The 17,194-nt window shown below is 39.8% G+C and overlaps 2 protein-coding genes across 6 annotated transcripts in view; one reads left to right on the top strand and one right to left on the bottom strand.

Annotated features, from left to right (window-relative positions):
• Window positions 1-6,794, top strand: part of sgsm2 (small G protein signaling modulator 2) — a 102,929-nt gene extending 96,135 nt beyond the window's left edge. For both annotated transcript variants that reach the window (XM_038693912.1, XM_038693913.1), the window contains 5 exons: window positions 372-454; window positions 938-1,047; window positions 1,191-1,287; window positions 2,003-2,170; window positions 3,658-6,794. In XM_038693912.1, coding sequence (XP_038549840.1) covers window positions 372-454; window positions 938-1,047; window positions 1,191-1,287; window positions 2,003-2,170; window positions 3,658-3,746 — 547 coding nt within the window. In that variant the 3' untranslated portion in view covers window positions 3,747-6,794. The remainder of the gene's footprint in view (window positions 1-371; window positions 455-937; window positions 1,048-1,190; window positions 1,288-2,002; window positions 2,171-3,657) is intronic.
• Window positions 6,795-7,986: 1,192 nt separating this feature from the next.
• The window catches only part of tpst1 (tyrosylprotein sulfotransferase 1), a 50,034-nt gene continuing 40,826 nt past the window's right edge, over window positions 7,987-17,194 (bottom strand). The window contains exons 4-6 of one of the 4 annotated variants that reach the window (XM_038692707.1): window positions 10,256-10,306; window positions 9,528-9,596; window positions 7,987-8,477 (exon numbers count right to left, since the gene is read on the bottom strand). In XM_038692707.1, coding sequence (XP_038548635.1) covers window positions 9,561-9,596; window positions 10,256-10,306 — 87 coding nt within the window. In that variant the 3' untranslated portion in view covers window positions 7,987-8,477; window positions 9,528-9,560. The remainder of the gene's footprint in view (window positions 8,478-9,527; window positions 9,597-10,255; window positions 10,307-17,194) is intronic. The other 3 variants (XM_038692708.1, XM_038692709.1, XM_038692710.1) reach the window with 3 other exon arrangements.

Here is a 17,194-nt window from a genome sequence, read left to right as displayed (position 1 = left end):
TTAGATTATTGGATTGTTAATACATATGTGCAAGTAGCTGGTCAAGATGGAGCTGAGTTTAACTACTTTACACATTAAGAAGTAGTTTTTTCAACAAATATTAAATTATTTAAGTATTTTATTTATTTGTGCACCCAGTGTTTTATATGGTAATATACTGGAGTATTAAGTAGACAATGGACACAATCAAATAGAAGTCACAAATAAAATGTTCCCTTAAGTACTTGAGTTCCATTGCACCACTGGAAGACACACACAAACACCCCCACCCACAGTATAACAAGTACATTAAATCTGTTGAGTTGAATGTGATTTGTTTGCTCTCTGATCAAGCTCTTGTTTGTCTTGGCTTTTCTCCATCTTGCCTGCAGCTATGTGTGGGAGCATTTAGAGATGGGCTACGTTCAGGGCATGTGTGACCTGCTCGCTCCACTCATGGTCATCCTGGATGACGGTGAGAAGAAAGAATCATCATATATTGCATATCTGTTGACAGTAATTATTATAAATAGCACAGATGATGAAAAATAGCCCCAGTAGCCATTACATAATTGAAGCTAAGATGCCTCATTTCATAATAGGAATAATAAATGGACTTCACACTCGTGTCACAAATGTAATAGCTGACAAACTGGACTGTTCGCTGTGTATGCAGGTCAGCTCACTTAAAGTGAACAGTCTGGTGAGGTAAATTTCTTTCTATATTTGGAATACTATGACATTAAACTGCCTGTTTATAAGGTTGTGTCACGCAGAACCCTGCACATTGGCATTAACAGCAAATAGACACTCATTGATGTCACAAATGTTCAAAATTATATTGGGAAATATTATTTGTTGCCAACGCAACCGTTTTAGCGCTGTCCTGGCTACATGACCCTATGTTCTTTCTGTGTGTGTGTGTGTGTGTGTGTGTGTTTGTGTGTATGTGTGTCAGAGTGCCTGGCTTACAGCTGTTTCACTCAGCTAATGAAGAGGATGAGTCAGAACTTCCCTAATGGTGGAGCCATGGACACACACTTTGCCAACATGAGGTCACTGATTCAGGTGATGTTACTCTGTGTGTGGGTGCGTGTGTGTGTGTGTGTGTGTGTGTGTGTGTGTGTGTGCGTGCGTGCGTGCATGACAGAGAACGCTGGTATTTCTACTAAAACCCATTGACGTTCTCTCTGCTCTCACTCTGCTGTCAGATCCTGGACTCCGAGCTGTTTGAACTGATGCAGCAGAATGGAGATTACACTCACTTCTACTTCTGTTACCGCTGGTTCCTGCTGGACTTCAAGAGAGGTGAAAAACACATCATCCACTGTCACTCCCCTCTGTTCTCTAACTGAGTTGTGTACCTCAAAGCTGCATTAAGTCATTTTGACTCCTGAGGGGCCAAAGTCTCTTGATCACACTCACACAGTGTTTGCAAATGGGAAGCTGGCAGGTGTTCTTGTCATTGTTGTTCTGCACTAGACACTCCTCATGGTTAGATGACACAGTGTGGATCACAACTGGTGGGGATGACATAAATCTCTGGCATGCTATGCAGTACAGGTGAAGCTCATGACTGGCAGCAGCATCAGGAGAATAAACTATGGTATGCTGTACCAAGTGCCCATAATGTTGTAGGTTCAGCACCTTTGTGGCATGTCTCTTAACAACGTTTCTCTCTGCTGCCCATATCTAATCTTTCTAATAAAAGCAGAAATGCCTTAAAGGGTGAAAAACTGAGGTCTTAACTTACACATATGATAAAATGACCATAATACATCTGCAGCAGTAACTGACTATATTGTTGATTAATACCAGTGAGCAAAACTCACCTTTATCTTTAACAGTAAACAGAACCACAGGAACATGTTTCAGCTTTTCAGAAAGACCCATTAAAGCTAGTTAAAAGTGGGGAGACTTAGAAGTCTCTAAAAAAATGTTTTGCGTGTGTGCATGTGTGTGTGTGTGTGTGTGTGTGTGCGTGCGTGCGTGCGTGCGTGTGTGTGTGCGTGCGTGTGTGCAGAGCTCCTGTATGAAGATGTGTTTGCAGTGTGGGAGGTGATCTGGGTGGCTCCTAGGATTTCCTCGCAGCAGTTTGTGCTCTTTCTGGCCTTGGCCTTGGTCACAGTTTACCGCGAAATCATCATCGACAACAACATGGACTTCACTGACATTATCAAGTTCTTCAATGGTGAGAGACATTCACATATTATAGTGTGTAATTAAATTTTTGTGGATTGCTTAATTCTCACTGTTCTGTTATGGCTGCCATTAGCGGACAACAGAAAGTTACAAGTTATTGTGACCAGTTACATTGTGTAGTAAAATGTGTGTGATGATATAACAAAACTGTGTTTGTGTAGAGTAGCACAATTCTAGTATATTGTATTTTCAGGAAAGTATAAGGTATGGGCAATATGGATAAAATCCTCTGTTGCTGTATGCCTGGTCCAATTAACAAACTAAGTTTGAAATGTATCCATAAAATGATCATGTTGAAATATCTGTTTTTGTGTGATCTAGTGAAATACATTTTAATACCAGTTACATCGAAGTAAATCTTCACAATTGATACAAAAATCCTAAACCAAATAAATTGGTCCTACTCACTGATATATACTGGTAAACCTTGCCATAGAAACAGTACACCGGTGTTTCTATCAGCTAACAAATCTGCTTCCTCATGAAAACTGACTGCTAATTTAGAAGGACAAATAAATAAATTATATTGTATCACACAGTATTTTATAAATGTTTTAATTAATTCATAAATTACACATTTCCATTATGTAGCTCAGTTATACCCAATCAGGGGTATGTGTACCCCAGTAAATACTTCTGCAGTTGCCAGGGGGCACTTGGGAAGATGGATAAGTGGTTGAAATATTAAGCCAAATTTAATGGATAAATGGTTGAAATAGTTTGTTGATATAGTTATGTAAAAATAATGGATAAATGGTTGAGCCAAATGTAATGATTAAATGTTTGAACCATTAAACCAAAAGTAATGTTGGTTGAAATTGTTAGAGAAAATAAATGGATAAAAAAGATGAAATATTAAGCCAAGATATTAAGCCAAATGGATAAATGGTTTAAATAGTTATATAAAAGTATAAATTAATGGTTAAAATAATTAGTAAAATGTATGGAGAACCACTTTAAATAGTCAGCTGCAAGTAATGGATAAATGGTTGAATTTGTTAGCTAAAAATAATGAATAAATGGTTAGCTTAGAGTAATGGATAAATGGTTGAAATGGTTATCTTAAAGTATTGATAAATAGTTGAAATAATTAGCAAAATGTATTGGTTTAAATGGTTAGCTAAAAGTAATGGATGGATGAATGGTTGAAATTAAAGTAATGGATACTTGGTTAAAACTGTTAGCTTAATGTAAAGGTAAATGGTTAAAACAGTTAGATTAGCATAATGGATAAATGGTTGAAATTGCTAGCTAAAGTAAATGGATAAATGGTTGAAACCTTCTTTTATAGTTGTACCACAAAAGCAAACTTGACCAAAAAAAAATTTAAAAAAAGAGACCAAACCTGACAGGAACATGACCGGTGGTGTATATATACTACTGGTACTACATCTGGTAGGGCTGTGACAGGAATTGTATTGTATACAGCATGTATAATTCTGTAGCTGCCTTTCTAACAGTGTGTGTGATCCACAGAGATGGCTGAGCGCCATGATGTCCAACATATCTTGAAGATAGCACGTGAACTGGTGCACAAAGTCCAGTCTCTGATGGACAACAAGTGACTATAGAGGAAGAAGAGGACTGGGAGAATGCAGAGTGAGAGTGTCTGACCCTACAGGACACTCCGCTCTTCATCTCATCCTTCACAGAGTGTTACCAGGCCTCCACCTGTCCAAAGTAAGTCCAGGGAGTCCAGGTTTCCTCCCTGCCCAAATGAAGGCCCTGGGAGTGGGGCAGGAACGCTGCTGAGGTCAGCCTAGCTCTGGAGCTCAGCCTCAATCTGTTTACATTTACCTTCACATGGAATGCCCATGGTGTCCGTTCAGACATGTGGATTTGTCTGCATGCTTGTGAGTTTGATCACACTGTGAACGCATTCTTGAGTCTCCCCAGTTCTACAGAGCTTGTGTGTGCATGAAAACACACACACACACACACACACACACACACACACACACAGACACACACACACACACACACTCCAACTCCAACAACATTGGCTCTATCAATACTCCAGTGTCACCCTAACTCAGAACCAGAATGTGTTAGATGCCTGTCAGGAAGGCTGAAGCGTTCTCAGTGTTTGATGAACGTGTTCCTCCATGCAATGCCAGCGGAGGCCACTAGAGTGCAGGATTTACCTACAACATTGTCAGAGGAGCTGAAGTCTTAGCCACGAAGAAGTTTTCATTAGTGACCAAATGGACTGTGCCAACTACCTTTTCATGAGCGTTTTCTACAACAAGCATGTGTGTTTTATCCCCCCCCCCCCCTCCCTCCTTTTTGTCCAGAGTTAATTATCACACAAATGTTGCCTTTATTAGTAACAGCCCAAGGTTCTTAGTTGCACTTTTTGTGATGGTTTCCTTATCATAGTCGGTGGGGGCCAGAGGCACCACAAGAGGCCAAACTGATGAGAAACTTGGAATGAATTGCAGCCATTTTTCCTGACCATGTTAATTAGTGTTTAAAGCATTTTAATCCTTGCAGCAGAGCACAACAGTAAAGACAAAAGCACATGGCCTTCCTCCCTACTTTAATATGAAACTTGTGAACCTGTATTTTGTAGCACCATGATTTTAGTTCAGGGTCACTGGGGACGCTGAGGTCATGTCTCCAGTAATATTTCTGGGAATTTGGTGCATTTAATGACCTGAGGTGGCTTTTACATTCTATGATTAAATACATATTAGTTTTTTAATATCCAAAACTTTTTAGACCATTGTGGCTTTTTTCCTACTCTCAGTAGTGACTATGGCTAGTCAAGTGACACATTCAATTATCCATAACACAGTATTATAGATTTTTGGCTGGTTAGAAGAAGTAGACATGTCAGACTGAGAGAAAGAGTGTATAAAATAAACATGATTAGGAAAATCCTTCGAGAACGGAAAGAAAATGTCATATTTATCATAATTACCAATATCTAAAGATGGATATTCATTTAAGAATAAGACTGGCATTATTCTATATTTTAGTTATTGTCAACAAATCCTATGTGAAAACCAAAACCAACATCCCTACCCCTGTCTGTGGAACTCGAGCGTACTGAAGACGTAAGGGTTAGGGTTAAAGGGTTTCAACTGATTTTAAAATTATTCCTTCCTGAGAATATGTCACTCTTTTCCTGGGATTTCTTGCCATAAACAGGCTTCTTAACTATAAAATGCATTCATATTACATTTTTTGTAATTTTATGATATAATTTGTTCATATGTGTTAGATAATGTGGTAATAATAGATCAGTTCTTCTTAAAATTACATCTTAAATGTGGAAAAACACATGGTCCAGGCACAGAGGAAAATGTAAGGTATATTGGCTTTGACCACACACAAAATACTTGTTAGTAGAATACATTCTCTGTTGGTTTTGGTCTTTTCATGGGATTTGTTGACAATAAGAAAATCTGTATATTGCCTTATCCTTTAAATGAATCCATGTTTGTCTTTGGAACTGGAGTCAAACATGCTCACTGATCTGAAGGCACCATGAAGACTGTTAAACTTCTTATTGCATTCAGCAGTACCGTCAGGAAAAGTGGTTGCAATAGTCCATGTGGATCATCATTCTCCTCCTGCCTAAAGTCCAGCTTCTGAAAATAAAACATACTGGGCTGGTCTTTATAACAGATCTGTGGGCCCAGTTTTTTTTTTTTTTTTTTTTGAAAAGAAGCTGCTTTAAAAGCCAAACTTTCTCTAGTGTTCGGTGAATCAGTATTAGGTTGGTTTTGGCTTCTCAGTAACAGCACAGAGTACATTCATATTTGTATGTGAAGGGAATCTGGGAAATTTTTTATACTGTTTTCAATCCCCCTCATTAGTGTAACCCTCGATCTCCACCCTCCTCGCCTCCTTAAAATGTCCAACACGGCTGCATATGATTGGTCATCCAGCACGGACCTGCACCTGTGATTCAAGTGCCAAGAGTCTTCCCCAATCCTGAAGTGTACTGTAGTCATCCGGCTCTCTGATTTGCTAGTTTGATCCCAGGAACGGGCGGTGGTGTGGATGTACCTCGCTTACGGCCTCTCCCCCTCCCCCACCCCGCCGCTAGGGTGGTGGAGGGCTGGCGGGGAAACCAGGGCCCATAGCAGAGCTTTTTCTTCCAATCAGGACCTTGTCTACCAAAGCCTTGAAACAGCCCCCTCTGTGGCATGACAACAATGTGCAATTTCATACTGCATCTTGAAGACTGACTGTTTACTATGTGTGTAAAATATTTTTGAAAATGGTTGTCTTGGATTCTTTAACTACTGTGCAATTTGTCGTTTGAGAAAATCCATCGAAGTCTATATTGCTGTAAATACGAACCAAAAGCCCAATATTTCTATAAAGACAGTCAGAACATATATATATATATATAAACTTATTTTGAGATCTATTTTTTATGTTGGTTTTAGCAGCACTAGTTGGAGGTGTGTACTGTGCAGAAATGCAGAATGTGTGCAGACTATGTTACACGTTGACTGTTAAGTGTTCTTTCTCAATGTTGTGCACTGATTTTAAATTTCTATTTAGAGAGCCAATGATTGCATTGCTGAATATGTATTGGTAAGGACGTATCATTTGCCTTGAATGTAATGTATTATTAAATAAGCATTTGTTCATTAGTGGGCCACTGTCTTTCTTTTTAACTATTGATGCTACAGAGATGTTCTGACTTTAAATATGTTCCTTCTCTGTTTGTAATTGTTCGTCTAAATCGACATGAACCGTCTGGTTTAAAGATGCACTGATCAATATTTTTGTATTAACAATGGATCAAATCAGATTTGCTTGAATTGACAAACGCAGAGAGAATTATCGGCCAACTCTGTAGTTCCTCTCAGCTCTTCAGAGCTTTGTAGCATCTTTCAACTCATTGTTTTTTTTTCCCAGCCCGCAACTTTAATGTTCGGTATAAAAACTGTACACCGTTCACTTCCTGCCCAGCACCAAGCAGCAGACAGACATGAGCACAGTGGAGCATTTAGCAGCTAAATAGCCAGATATTTACGTTACCCGTGTCTGCTGGATGTGTAAATAAGAAACCCTTTGCTGACAAGTTTGCTATAAAAACTTGATAAAAGTGCTGGCAGCGTTCACTATCCCCAAGTGGCCGCAGAAAATCATTTATTTTAGGTTTAAAATCAAAATCATCTGAATCAATGTAGGATACAAGCAGCAAACACACTTTGAAGTTTGAAGTTCTCTATGACTTCCTCTTACCAGAGTTCAATCATTCTCCAGAATTGTAATGCCTTCTACGCCTTCATCTGTTCTTGGTTTCGGTCAGCTTGATGAAACACATCTTTGCTTAGGAATATGCACCACAGCTGAAACTAAAGCCTGAGGGTTTAATACCAGACCCTGACACTGTGGCTCTTAACAACACACTGCCAGAATGTCAGGAAACAACGCAGGAGCCTTCAGGTTCCTTTAAGATTTAATTGATTGTGTACTTAATTGGTGTTAATTCCTTTCAAATTAGCAATCAATCACATTCCACTGAAACTCCTGACACACTGAACTTTTGTTTGCCCCGGGGGTCTAAGACTCTGGGGGCAGATGCTTCCTTTGAGAGCTTTGTTAATGTAAAGAACAATGCCATTTCTTAACATCCACATGTATTTAGCACTGTCAGGAGCATGAAGAGTGTCAGACTTGAGCTGCAATAATCAGGACCTTGTGCTTACTGAAAAAGTTTCACCTTAAGATTTACATTTCATTTCAATGTTCGGTTATTTTCCACTTTACTCTCCTCATTATCTTTGATTTATAGTTGAATGCCGGCACTAAACAAAGAAACAGACTGACAACAGGTTTTTAAAAAAAGCATTGTTTATCACGGTTGATAATCCAAACTGATCAGTACCCATGACATTGCACAATACAAAGGCATGAAAAAAAAAAGTAACATTAAAATAGGTATTGCATCTTCCAAAAGCTAATTATCCATTCATAAATACTTCTCGCGATTTCGTTCACTGCAATTTCTTACAACAGAATCATTAATTTTCCCTAAATAGCCAGAAATAAGTTCTAAAAATTGATGAGTGTGATGTGACATGAAATATAACAATCAGCAGACATTCTGTGGTTGTGAGAAGTATTAGTATTATTTTTTTGTACAGTACAACATCGAAGGCCAAGAGTTCTCTGTAGACGGGGAGTGTTAGCAGCCCACAGGAGGAGGGGCTGACTGGTGAGGAGACTGGCCTGCGGTGGTCATGTGACCTCTGAAAGGTGCCGAGGCCCAACACAAATGGTGAGATGGATGAGATGTCATGATTTCCTCTTCCACAGCACCTGTTCTGAGACATGAGAATTTATTGACTTCAAGTCACACAAAGTGGGTTTGTCTTCCCACTGTGACGCAACATTTCATGACTGTTTGATGACTGAAAACCTTATTTGTTGGATTTGTTAATGCTTTCAGTCTGTCGCCCACTAACCAGTTCACTCTGACAATTTAAGTTTGACATTGTGGGAAATATCCTCCCTTACTTTCTTGCTGAGAGTTAGATGAGAAGATCTATGCTACCCTCACATCTGTAGAAGAAGCTGGAACTCGCAGTCGGTTAGCTTAGCTTAGCATAAAGACTGGAAATGGGGAAATGGCTAGCTTGGCCCTGTCCAAAGGTAACAAAATCCTCCTTTCAGCCCCTCTAAAGCTCACTGAAGAACACGTTATATTTCTTGTTTGGGGTTATGTGTGGGACTATTTCTTGGCTGGCAGCAGTAACTTCTTGGAGTATCTGCTGGTTGCCTGGCAACTGGTCCCAGCTAAGAAACAATGTAGCACATAAAACCCCGTAAAATGCTCCAGCTACATAATAACCTACAGACATGATGCAATCTTCTCATCTTACAACATTTCTGATAAATAATAAATTATTAGATACAATTATTATATAAAAATACGAACATGAATAATATATAATGCTGCTGTTGTATATCACAGTAAACTAAATATCTTTGGTAAATTGTGATGTGTGTGTTTCTGTTTTCTGGAGTATAAATCCGAATAATTTCTACAGTATGCAGAAAATTTTTAGGTACTTTATTTTTAAAAAATGCTACTGTTTTACTCCACTACATTTATCTGACAGCTACAAGGTACTTTCTGATTTTACACACAAAACACGACAATATTTTGAAAAAAAAGTACAGCTTATAATATGAATCCATATATAAAGTAGTTCATATGTAAGCAGGTTGTAGCTGGATGAGCTAGAGCTGATTTTTAATTATTTTGTACGCTGTACAATTTATAACAACGTGTTCATTTGAAAAGTAACTAGTAACTACAGCTCTCAGACAAACGTAGCAGAACACAAAGTACAATCGTGTCCAGCTGGTACCTGTGTGTTGCAGTGACGGCACTCCCTCTGCTCCTAGCTGGGGTTGGGTTTGTCTGCAGACTTCTGAATCTGTATGGAGGAACAAAGAGCAGAACACAGACAGGCAGAAGTTACAGGATCTGCTCTCAGGATGACAGGCAGCGCTGTGACAAAGTGAAGAAACACCAGAATATGCAACGTGAACCACCAAGAAAATGGCCACAGCTGACTCACCAGCTGACTCACTGACTTCAACATATTTATTTTCTTTCCCCTTTATTCAGTGAACAAAGGCTGACTGTGTTAATAAAAAGCATTATTAGTAAATCAGAAGTAGACACATTCTTCTGAAAGTGTGTTTCTAAAACATGTAGAAAACGGGTGTTGATTGGTAGAACTACCATAGGAGGGCAGAATTGCTCTTTAGCCAACACCAACCTCTTAAACCGAAACCCAAAGATAAGGCAACACAAAGAGACTAACAGGCAAAATAACCACTAAAGACGGAAAAAAAGGCAATCATGAAGTGGAGACCAGAAAACAACAAAAGAAAAGGCTGCAGTATATGGAGAGAAACTCAAGTCAAAAAACAAGAGGAGATGAGTAACTGTGAGCAGATGGAAATCTGGAACAAGAGCTTCCTCTGAGCTGGAGATGGTTTAACTCAAATCAGATGCTAATAAAAGGCAGAATTTGAAATAAAAATGAAGTAAAATAAAGCTAAACAACAGGCAGAAATGTTACTGTACCTGTGATTGTTCTTTAAGGAAATCGGGTAGCTGAAATTCACCTTTAAAGACCTAGAAAACAAAGGACCAGGTTTAGAGGTTTAAAGCTCCACAATTTCACTGAATCTGCATGAATTCATCATGTGAATTACCACGGTCAAGCTTTACTGGATCATCAGTAAACCTTAATATATAAATGCTTATTAAACCACTGAATAAATACGATTAAAGCATATTTACACATGTATAAAAGCATGATTAACCCTGCTTAAAATCCAAGCTGAGCAGTCACAATCTGACAGATGAACTCCACCCTCAGTGTATATCTGACGCTGGGGGGTTTCTGCAGAGACACTGTGTCATGCAAGGTGAACATCTGCGACCTAGAAAGGTGGAGGCTGCTGGACACATGCCAGGAATTTCAAGCTCACTTATGCCATGTAGTTTTGTCTTAGGGGATGACATGGGACCAGACTGAGCAGTGAAAAGAGACAGAGCAGAGAAATGGTCAGATGGAGGTGTGTGTGTTGGATGAGTCTTTCCAGGAAAAGGCTCTCCTCTTGCTGGCCTCAGCCACACTGTCAACACGTAAATGGACTACTCCTGGATCCTTCCAGTTTATTACTAACATGCGTCTTATTTCCACAGAATCTACACAGGAAGTCACCTCCTTTTTGTTGAATAAATAAATTAAAAAAAACATTGTAGCACAGGGTTGTTCTGTCAGCCAGAGATTAAGAAGAATGTGGAGCAAAGGTTGGGCTATGAGTAACAACAGTAAGATGATGGAGGGAAGCTGAATATCAGAGGACTTGAACGTATAACAGCAGTAGTATTGTGTTGAGTACTACAGTACATCAGTGGGCAGTTATGAGCTCCTTCAAAATCAATTTTTGATCTCTTTTCTTCTATAGTTCTCATCCTTACCATCCCATTCAAACTCCTGTATACCCCAATCAGATATATTATTTTATTAGTTTGTTTGCAACACCTGGCTTACCTTTCATGAAAAAATAATATGTAGTGTAGTAATGGTGCATGTTGTATAGTCCTGTACCATTTGTTGTTGTTTATTTGAATCTGAATTATTACTTATGTGAATTATTACTTATAATTACTCATTTGACCATTTGCTAAACCACTCCCCCAACAGAGACAGTCAAATAACCTCAGCAACTCTAATCAGGCACGGCTGTCAAGCATTGAATTTCTCCACGTGTTGAATGGAGGTCTATGGGCCGTATTAAGAGCCACAGGGTTTAGCGATGGGTCAATGCCAATAAAGTACAATTGAGTTGGAAATTTAACTGCTAAACACAGAAGGACATGACAGTCTTGCTCTGCAAATTTCATCAGCCTGGTATTACAGCTTACTTAGGTTTACTGAGGTGAAAGCCATTACCTTATTATGAAATGTGAGGAGGGTGATGGACAATCTGTACCTGTAAAACATTTCATCAAGCTAAATAAGTTACACAATTACATGGATGTTGTTTCTGTCTTCTCCCTCATTCATACATCTTGATGAGATGTCTATCTTGGAATGATTATATATATCAATTAAAATCTTTAAATTAATCCTGTGCTTCCCATTCTGAGCTCCAGTGATTAAAACTTCCTCTAAGCACAAAACTCATTCCTAAATCCCCCTGCGTGCCTTCATGCATGCAGAGAGGCAAACGCATGTTTTCGATTTCCTCCTGGGTGCCATTTTGCAGCTTTCCTCAGCGTACAGAGGCTCCGGGCCAGACTGCTCTGAACCTGTCCAAACCTTCTGCTCAGAGAGAAAAAGGAAAGCATGCAAAGGAGACGCGGAGCAGAATGCCCGGTTGTTGTGCTGTATGATTAGGAAACGTTCAGGATAGGCCAAGCTATCGGCTTTGCACGCTACAAATCAATCTGTCCTTCAGAGAGAAGACAGACAGATGAAGGGCAGCCTCTGGGAAAGGCCAGACATCATGTCTGCATGATTGGATCACTGCAGTAACATGAAGCCAGCCTGCTCTTGTCCAGCAGACTCTGACCTGAAGGTCTATTACCTCTGACGGATCTGTTAAAATGCTCATGAAAGGTGGAATATTCATAAGGTGGAAGGTTTATAGTCTCTTTTACTGAGTCAGATAAAACAAGCTGAAATACTGCTCAGCATGATCAAAGGCACCTCTGACTGCCAAATATAGTCCTTAGTCCCCGATCAGCTGACAGAAATGAGACATTGCTGGCTTCCCGAGTTAAAGAAGGCAAACAGACCCTTTTAAACTAATATGAAGGCATCTCGCCTCACACTGCTGTCCATTACACATTACAATGACTTGGTTTCTAATTACAGCTACAGGAAGTCTGCACTTCTGGTCCAACTGCATGTTTTACTTTTTAATCAAGGACACAATTACATGTTGACCATGAAACTCCGTGTCTATACTGTACAGAATGCAATTCTATAAGCAAAAGGAAAAAACAATAAGCCTTTTCCCATAAAATTTTAATTAAGCATTAAAGTACATTCTTGACTTTCAGTATTCCAACAATTATGCCTAAACATCCACAAGACAGCTCTGTAGGGGAGTAGAAACCCTGAAAACCTGCCACAGCATGCCTCAGCAGAGCCAGGCAGAGCCCAGCGGGGGGTGGGGGGTAGGGCGGGGCAGCACAGTCAGGTCAGCCAAGGTGCCTGCTGGTACAAGCACCAGGTCAGTCCAATGTGGTAGTGCCAAACTAAACCCTGCAGTGGTTCAGCTTCACTATTATGACTAGAGCTCCCTGTGACTAAGCCCCGGTCCCGTGGGGTTAAACATGGTGACGGCACAGTGCATTTGAAAAGCTGCCAGTGTCAAGCCACAATCAGCAGGGGAGAATGTTTCAGCTGCACACCGGTCTACTTCCACCCTCTCTGGGTATATTGTTACCTCAAACAAAATGCTTCTATTTGAACTGCACACTGGAACTCTTCAGGAGACTGGGTGTGCATGCATGTATGCTTGGCTGTTTGTGTAGGCTGGGCGTTCCGGTACCAGGGCTGTACTAATCTTCAAAACCAAAACTCATCATCTCAGATTGACTGGGAGTTTGAGGATACAAAGTCATTACAGTGTCCCATTTTCAAGAGCGTGGGTAGATTTTTCTTTGAGAGAGGGAAAATCTCACATGCTTTTCATTTCCTTGAGTCCGAGTTTGGCCAGGTGGCCTAAATACATTCATATGTTGACTAAAACTCCAAACTGGGTTAAAGACATCCCTCTCAAGCCCTATCGGATTTGATCTCAACTAGTCCACAAAGAGAAGCCTCTTTTGAGAGAGCCGCTTTTGCTGAATGAGAAAAAATGTTGTGTGGAAAAACATGCTTACACTCCTCAAAGTAAGGCTCCAAAGTAATGTTTGGACCAAAAGCTTTTGGCCTTGAATGTTCATACAATACCTAGGCTTTATCAGGTACTAATAAGTGGAATAACAATACAGCCAGACCTAAAGGCAGCCAACAGTACACAGCACCCTACCATTTGCTCTTTTTATGCTTAAAGGTTGAGTGTTCTTAAAATGTGTAGTCTGATCGCCTACATCCCAGCGTTTCCCCGATGTCTCTTCAAAAAATATGATACCAAAAGTGATGGAAGAAGCTGTATGAAAAATGAAAAGGGGGAGTTTCATAAAGAAGTTTTAACCCTGCCTCAATTTAAAACCTCAACATACCTGGACAATCCCGGAAAGTTGACACAGATCTGTTTCCACCAGGTTTCACTGTTACATGATCCAAAATAGCACTTTGATTTAAGCATACTGTGGCCTTAAGTCTTATATGACAGAAGAACTCTTTGACTCCAGCCATATGTGACTGAGTGTATGAGGGGCCACAGTAAGTTCAGCAAGATCATAATAACACAAATCAAAAATGAATGTCTTGAAAAAAAGATATCTGGATATTATTCATCTGGCAAACCTGAAACACATGCTCCATGCTTGTCTAGTTTCATAAATATGAGTCTCTGTTGAGGCCTAAGATCCAAAGAGCGCCAGGATGGCCGAGCCGACGATAGCCCTGAATCAATATCATATGATTAAGCTGCACATCATTAACTATCCTTGCATCAATATGAAGAAAAAGGTCCAGCCACGTCCAACACGCTGGACGAGAAACTCTACAGACATTTGTTTCTCATCCTATCATTGTTACTGTGGAGAAACTGAGAACTTATTGATCCCAATATCCATTTCTCACCAGGGATCAACACAACTGCAAAGCCACTTAAAAGCTATTGATTGCGGCTTCAAGAGCCAGGCCCAGCGAGCCTCATTTACAGCAAGCTGGAGACGACCTCTACTCTAGCAGGCAGAGATGAAGCCTGGACAAGGAGCAGAATCCAGGTGTTGTCATTTTAACAACGTCATAAGGGACGTTCAGTTGGGGGTACAGCGGTTTGTTCTTTTACCAAGTTCTTTCCATTAAAAAGTTCTAAAACTGAGGCCGGTACCTGCTGAACCGAACTGGTACTGGCAGACCTGAACCCACCCAAGTCACTGTTAGCTCACCGTGTACTGGCACAGTGAGGACAAGAAAAGGAGAAAATTATTATTATTTTTTTTATAAATAATGCATGATTCATTGTTTTTATATCAAAATCACAAGCAATTTTCAAATTGAAAGAACCACCGAATGTATTCAGCTGTAGTGTTATTGTGTGACTTTTCTTTTTACTTATCAAAAAGACTAAACATAACAGAGTGGCGAGTCTTGTTCTACATAAACAATCTCTGTGATTGGCTAACGGCAGTTTCAGACAGGCAGCTTTAGCCAGTGGTTGTCAAAAGTTAATGACATACAGAGGGTAAATGGAGTTCTCAGAATCTCCCTGTTAAACCCTAAAGCACATTTGACCTCCTGTCAGTCTAACAATGTTAACATTAGCTCAGGCAGCTAGTGCAGGGCCGTCATTATCAATAGATGTAGCCAGTATGACACCAAAACACAGACGTGAATTACCAGCAGTTAACTATATAACAGTTATCAACAAATAGAATTCCACTTGAATGTTAAAATACGGTTAAGGTTAGTGATACATATTAAATTAATCACTAATGTAAATTTGCAATTTAAATGTCTGGTTTTAAAAATAGAGAATCCTAGAAGGATCACAGCAACAGAAATATTTTATCTGATTCTAATAATATAAACAAGCTATGTTTGTGATGAAGCTTGGTAAAATAATATATTGTGCAATACTACAGATACAGTCCTGAGGTTTCATTTATAGCGGTTACTTTCAATTTAAACCACAATACTGGTCAGAAGAATCGCAATTAGATATTTACCGTAACTTTCATCCACTCAAACCCAATACTTTTTTTTGGGTTTGGGTCAGGTACAGATAGTCATCACTAGCCTTTGTATACAGCAACATAACAAGGGTAGTAAACTAAAAATGAACAAAACCTTCTCTACCTTTGTAGAGACCCATGTCTATAAATACAACTTTGGAACCTTTCTGGGTTAAATCAATAGGTTTTAGGCACATATGCACGGACTCTGTTAACTGATTTGACCACAGGGCAGACACTGCTTAGAGGGATTACCTTTAAGAAGGGTCTTTACTCACAGCAAAACAAAGCAGTACAGAGATAAGGCCGCTCTCAAAAAGGTCAAGCTTCCTTAATAATCCACATCGCTCTGTCTCCACAATACAAACATTCTGTTCAATGGCTGCTTTCAATCTATTTCTCTGCTGAGCTAGACCCAGGCTGCATATTCTGTGGTGAAATCAGGGCTGAACACTAGATGAGACAGAGGGTAAATATTTGGATGGGGTTGGGTGAAAATTCAAGACAGCAGAGAGAGCATTTCCACATGTGGCTTCATCATTGGTGATTTAGTTCAGGGCTGCTTGCCAGATGCCTTATGCAATGCTACTTGAATTTGTGAGGGGTGCCACTATGGAGTGTGGCCTTGACTTTAGAAAAAATCCCCAGTATTCAGAGACTCTTCCTAAATAATACAACTAATACAATAAAATAAAAACACCATCCCTCAGATCAATACACTCCTGGGTTTTACTGCTTATTCTGCTTTGATTACCAAAACAAACCCAAAAGGAATATGTGAATACTGAATTTGTGAGGTGTCCAGAATCACGACTCTGAATGACGGTTGCTCCACATCTGCTGATGTGTAAATAGGCAACTCTTTGCCAACACGTTCACCATAACAACTTGACATGACAACATGACAATATGACAGTGTTGTGTTTTTAGCTTGCTCTGCCCCCAAGTAAATCCGGAAATATCTGAACAAAGCATTATGTGCAACATAAAACTTTTGATAGTTGAAAGTTTAATACTTGATGCTACGTACATTTTGGTCGGTACCCCGGCCTACAGCCAAATGCTCAATCAAACAATAGACACATTGCAGACGCTGCTGAGCAGATTACAAAGCTCTGAAAAGCTCTGACAATGCTGTTTTAAACATTCTAACAAGCAAGCTGAACACATGGCCCGATCAGAAACTTTTTCTTCCCTTGGAGCTGGCTGGTAGGAGATCCTCCTCTGTAGGCAGGAACTCCATTCCGGAAAGGAGGGGAGGGTGAAGGCAAGCAAACAATAATATAAACCCTGCAGCTGGGCTTGATGCAGAGGAATCACACTAACAACCCACAGATGTACACAGCATAAATCTGAGTAAATGAGCTTCAACACGCACACGTCTACATCAAGACACAAAAGTATTTCAGAGAGCAGAGATGGAGGAAGAACCAGCAGACACAGACAGATATTTACTGCTCCGAAATATATCAACAGGACCACAGGCACATTTGAAAAGCATTAACATGCACAACATGGTGATAACACGGATGGAACAGCATGAGGATTTGATATCTGACCAGCACACAGACATATGGCAGCCTTGAAAGAAAATTGGTTACGTACATCAAGGTGACTCGGCCAACATTTTGCATTTTGAGAAATGTGTTT

This window comes from Micropterus salmoides, unplaced genomic scaffold, assembly GCF_014851395.1.
Source record: "Micropterus salmoides isolate LMB-PRFRI ecotype aquatic unplaced genomic scaffold, ASM1485139v1 Ms_hic_scaffold_3, whole genome shotgun sequence".
NCBI lineage: Eukaryota > Metazoa > Chordata > Actinopteri > Centrarchiformes > Centrarchidae > Micropterus > Micropterus salmoides.
This window is presented reverse-complemented; position numbering and strand designations above follow the sequence as displayed.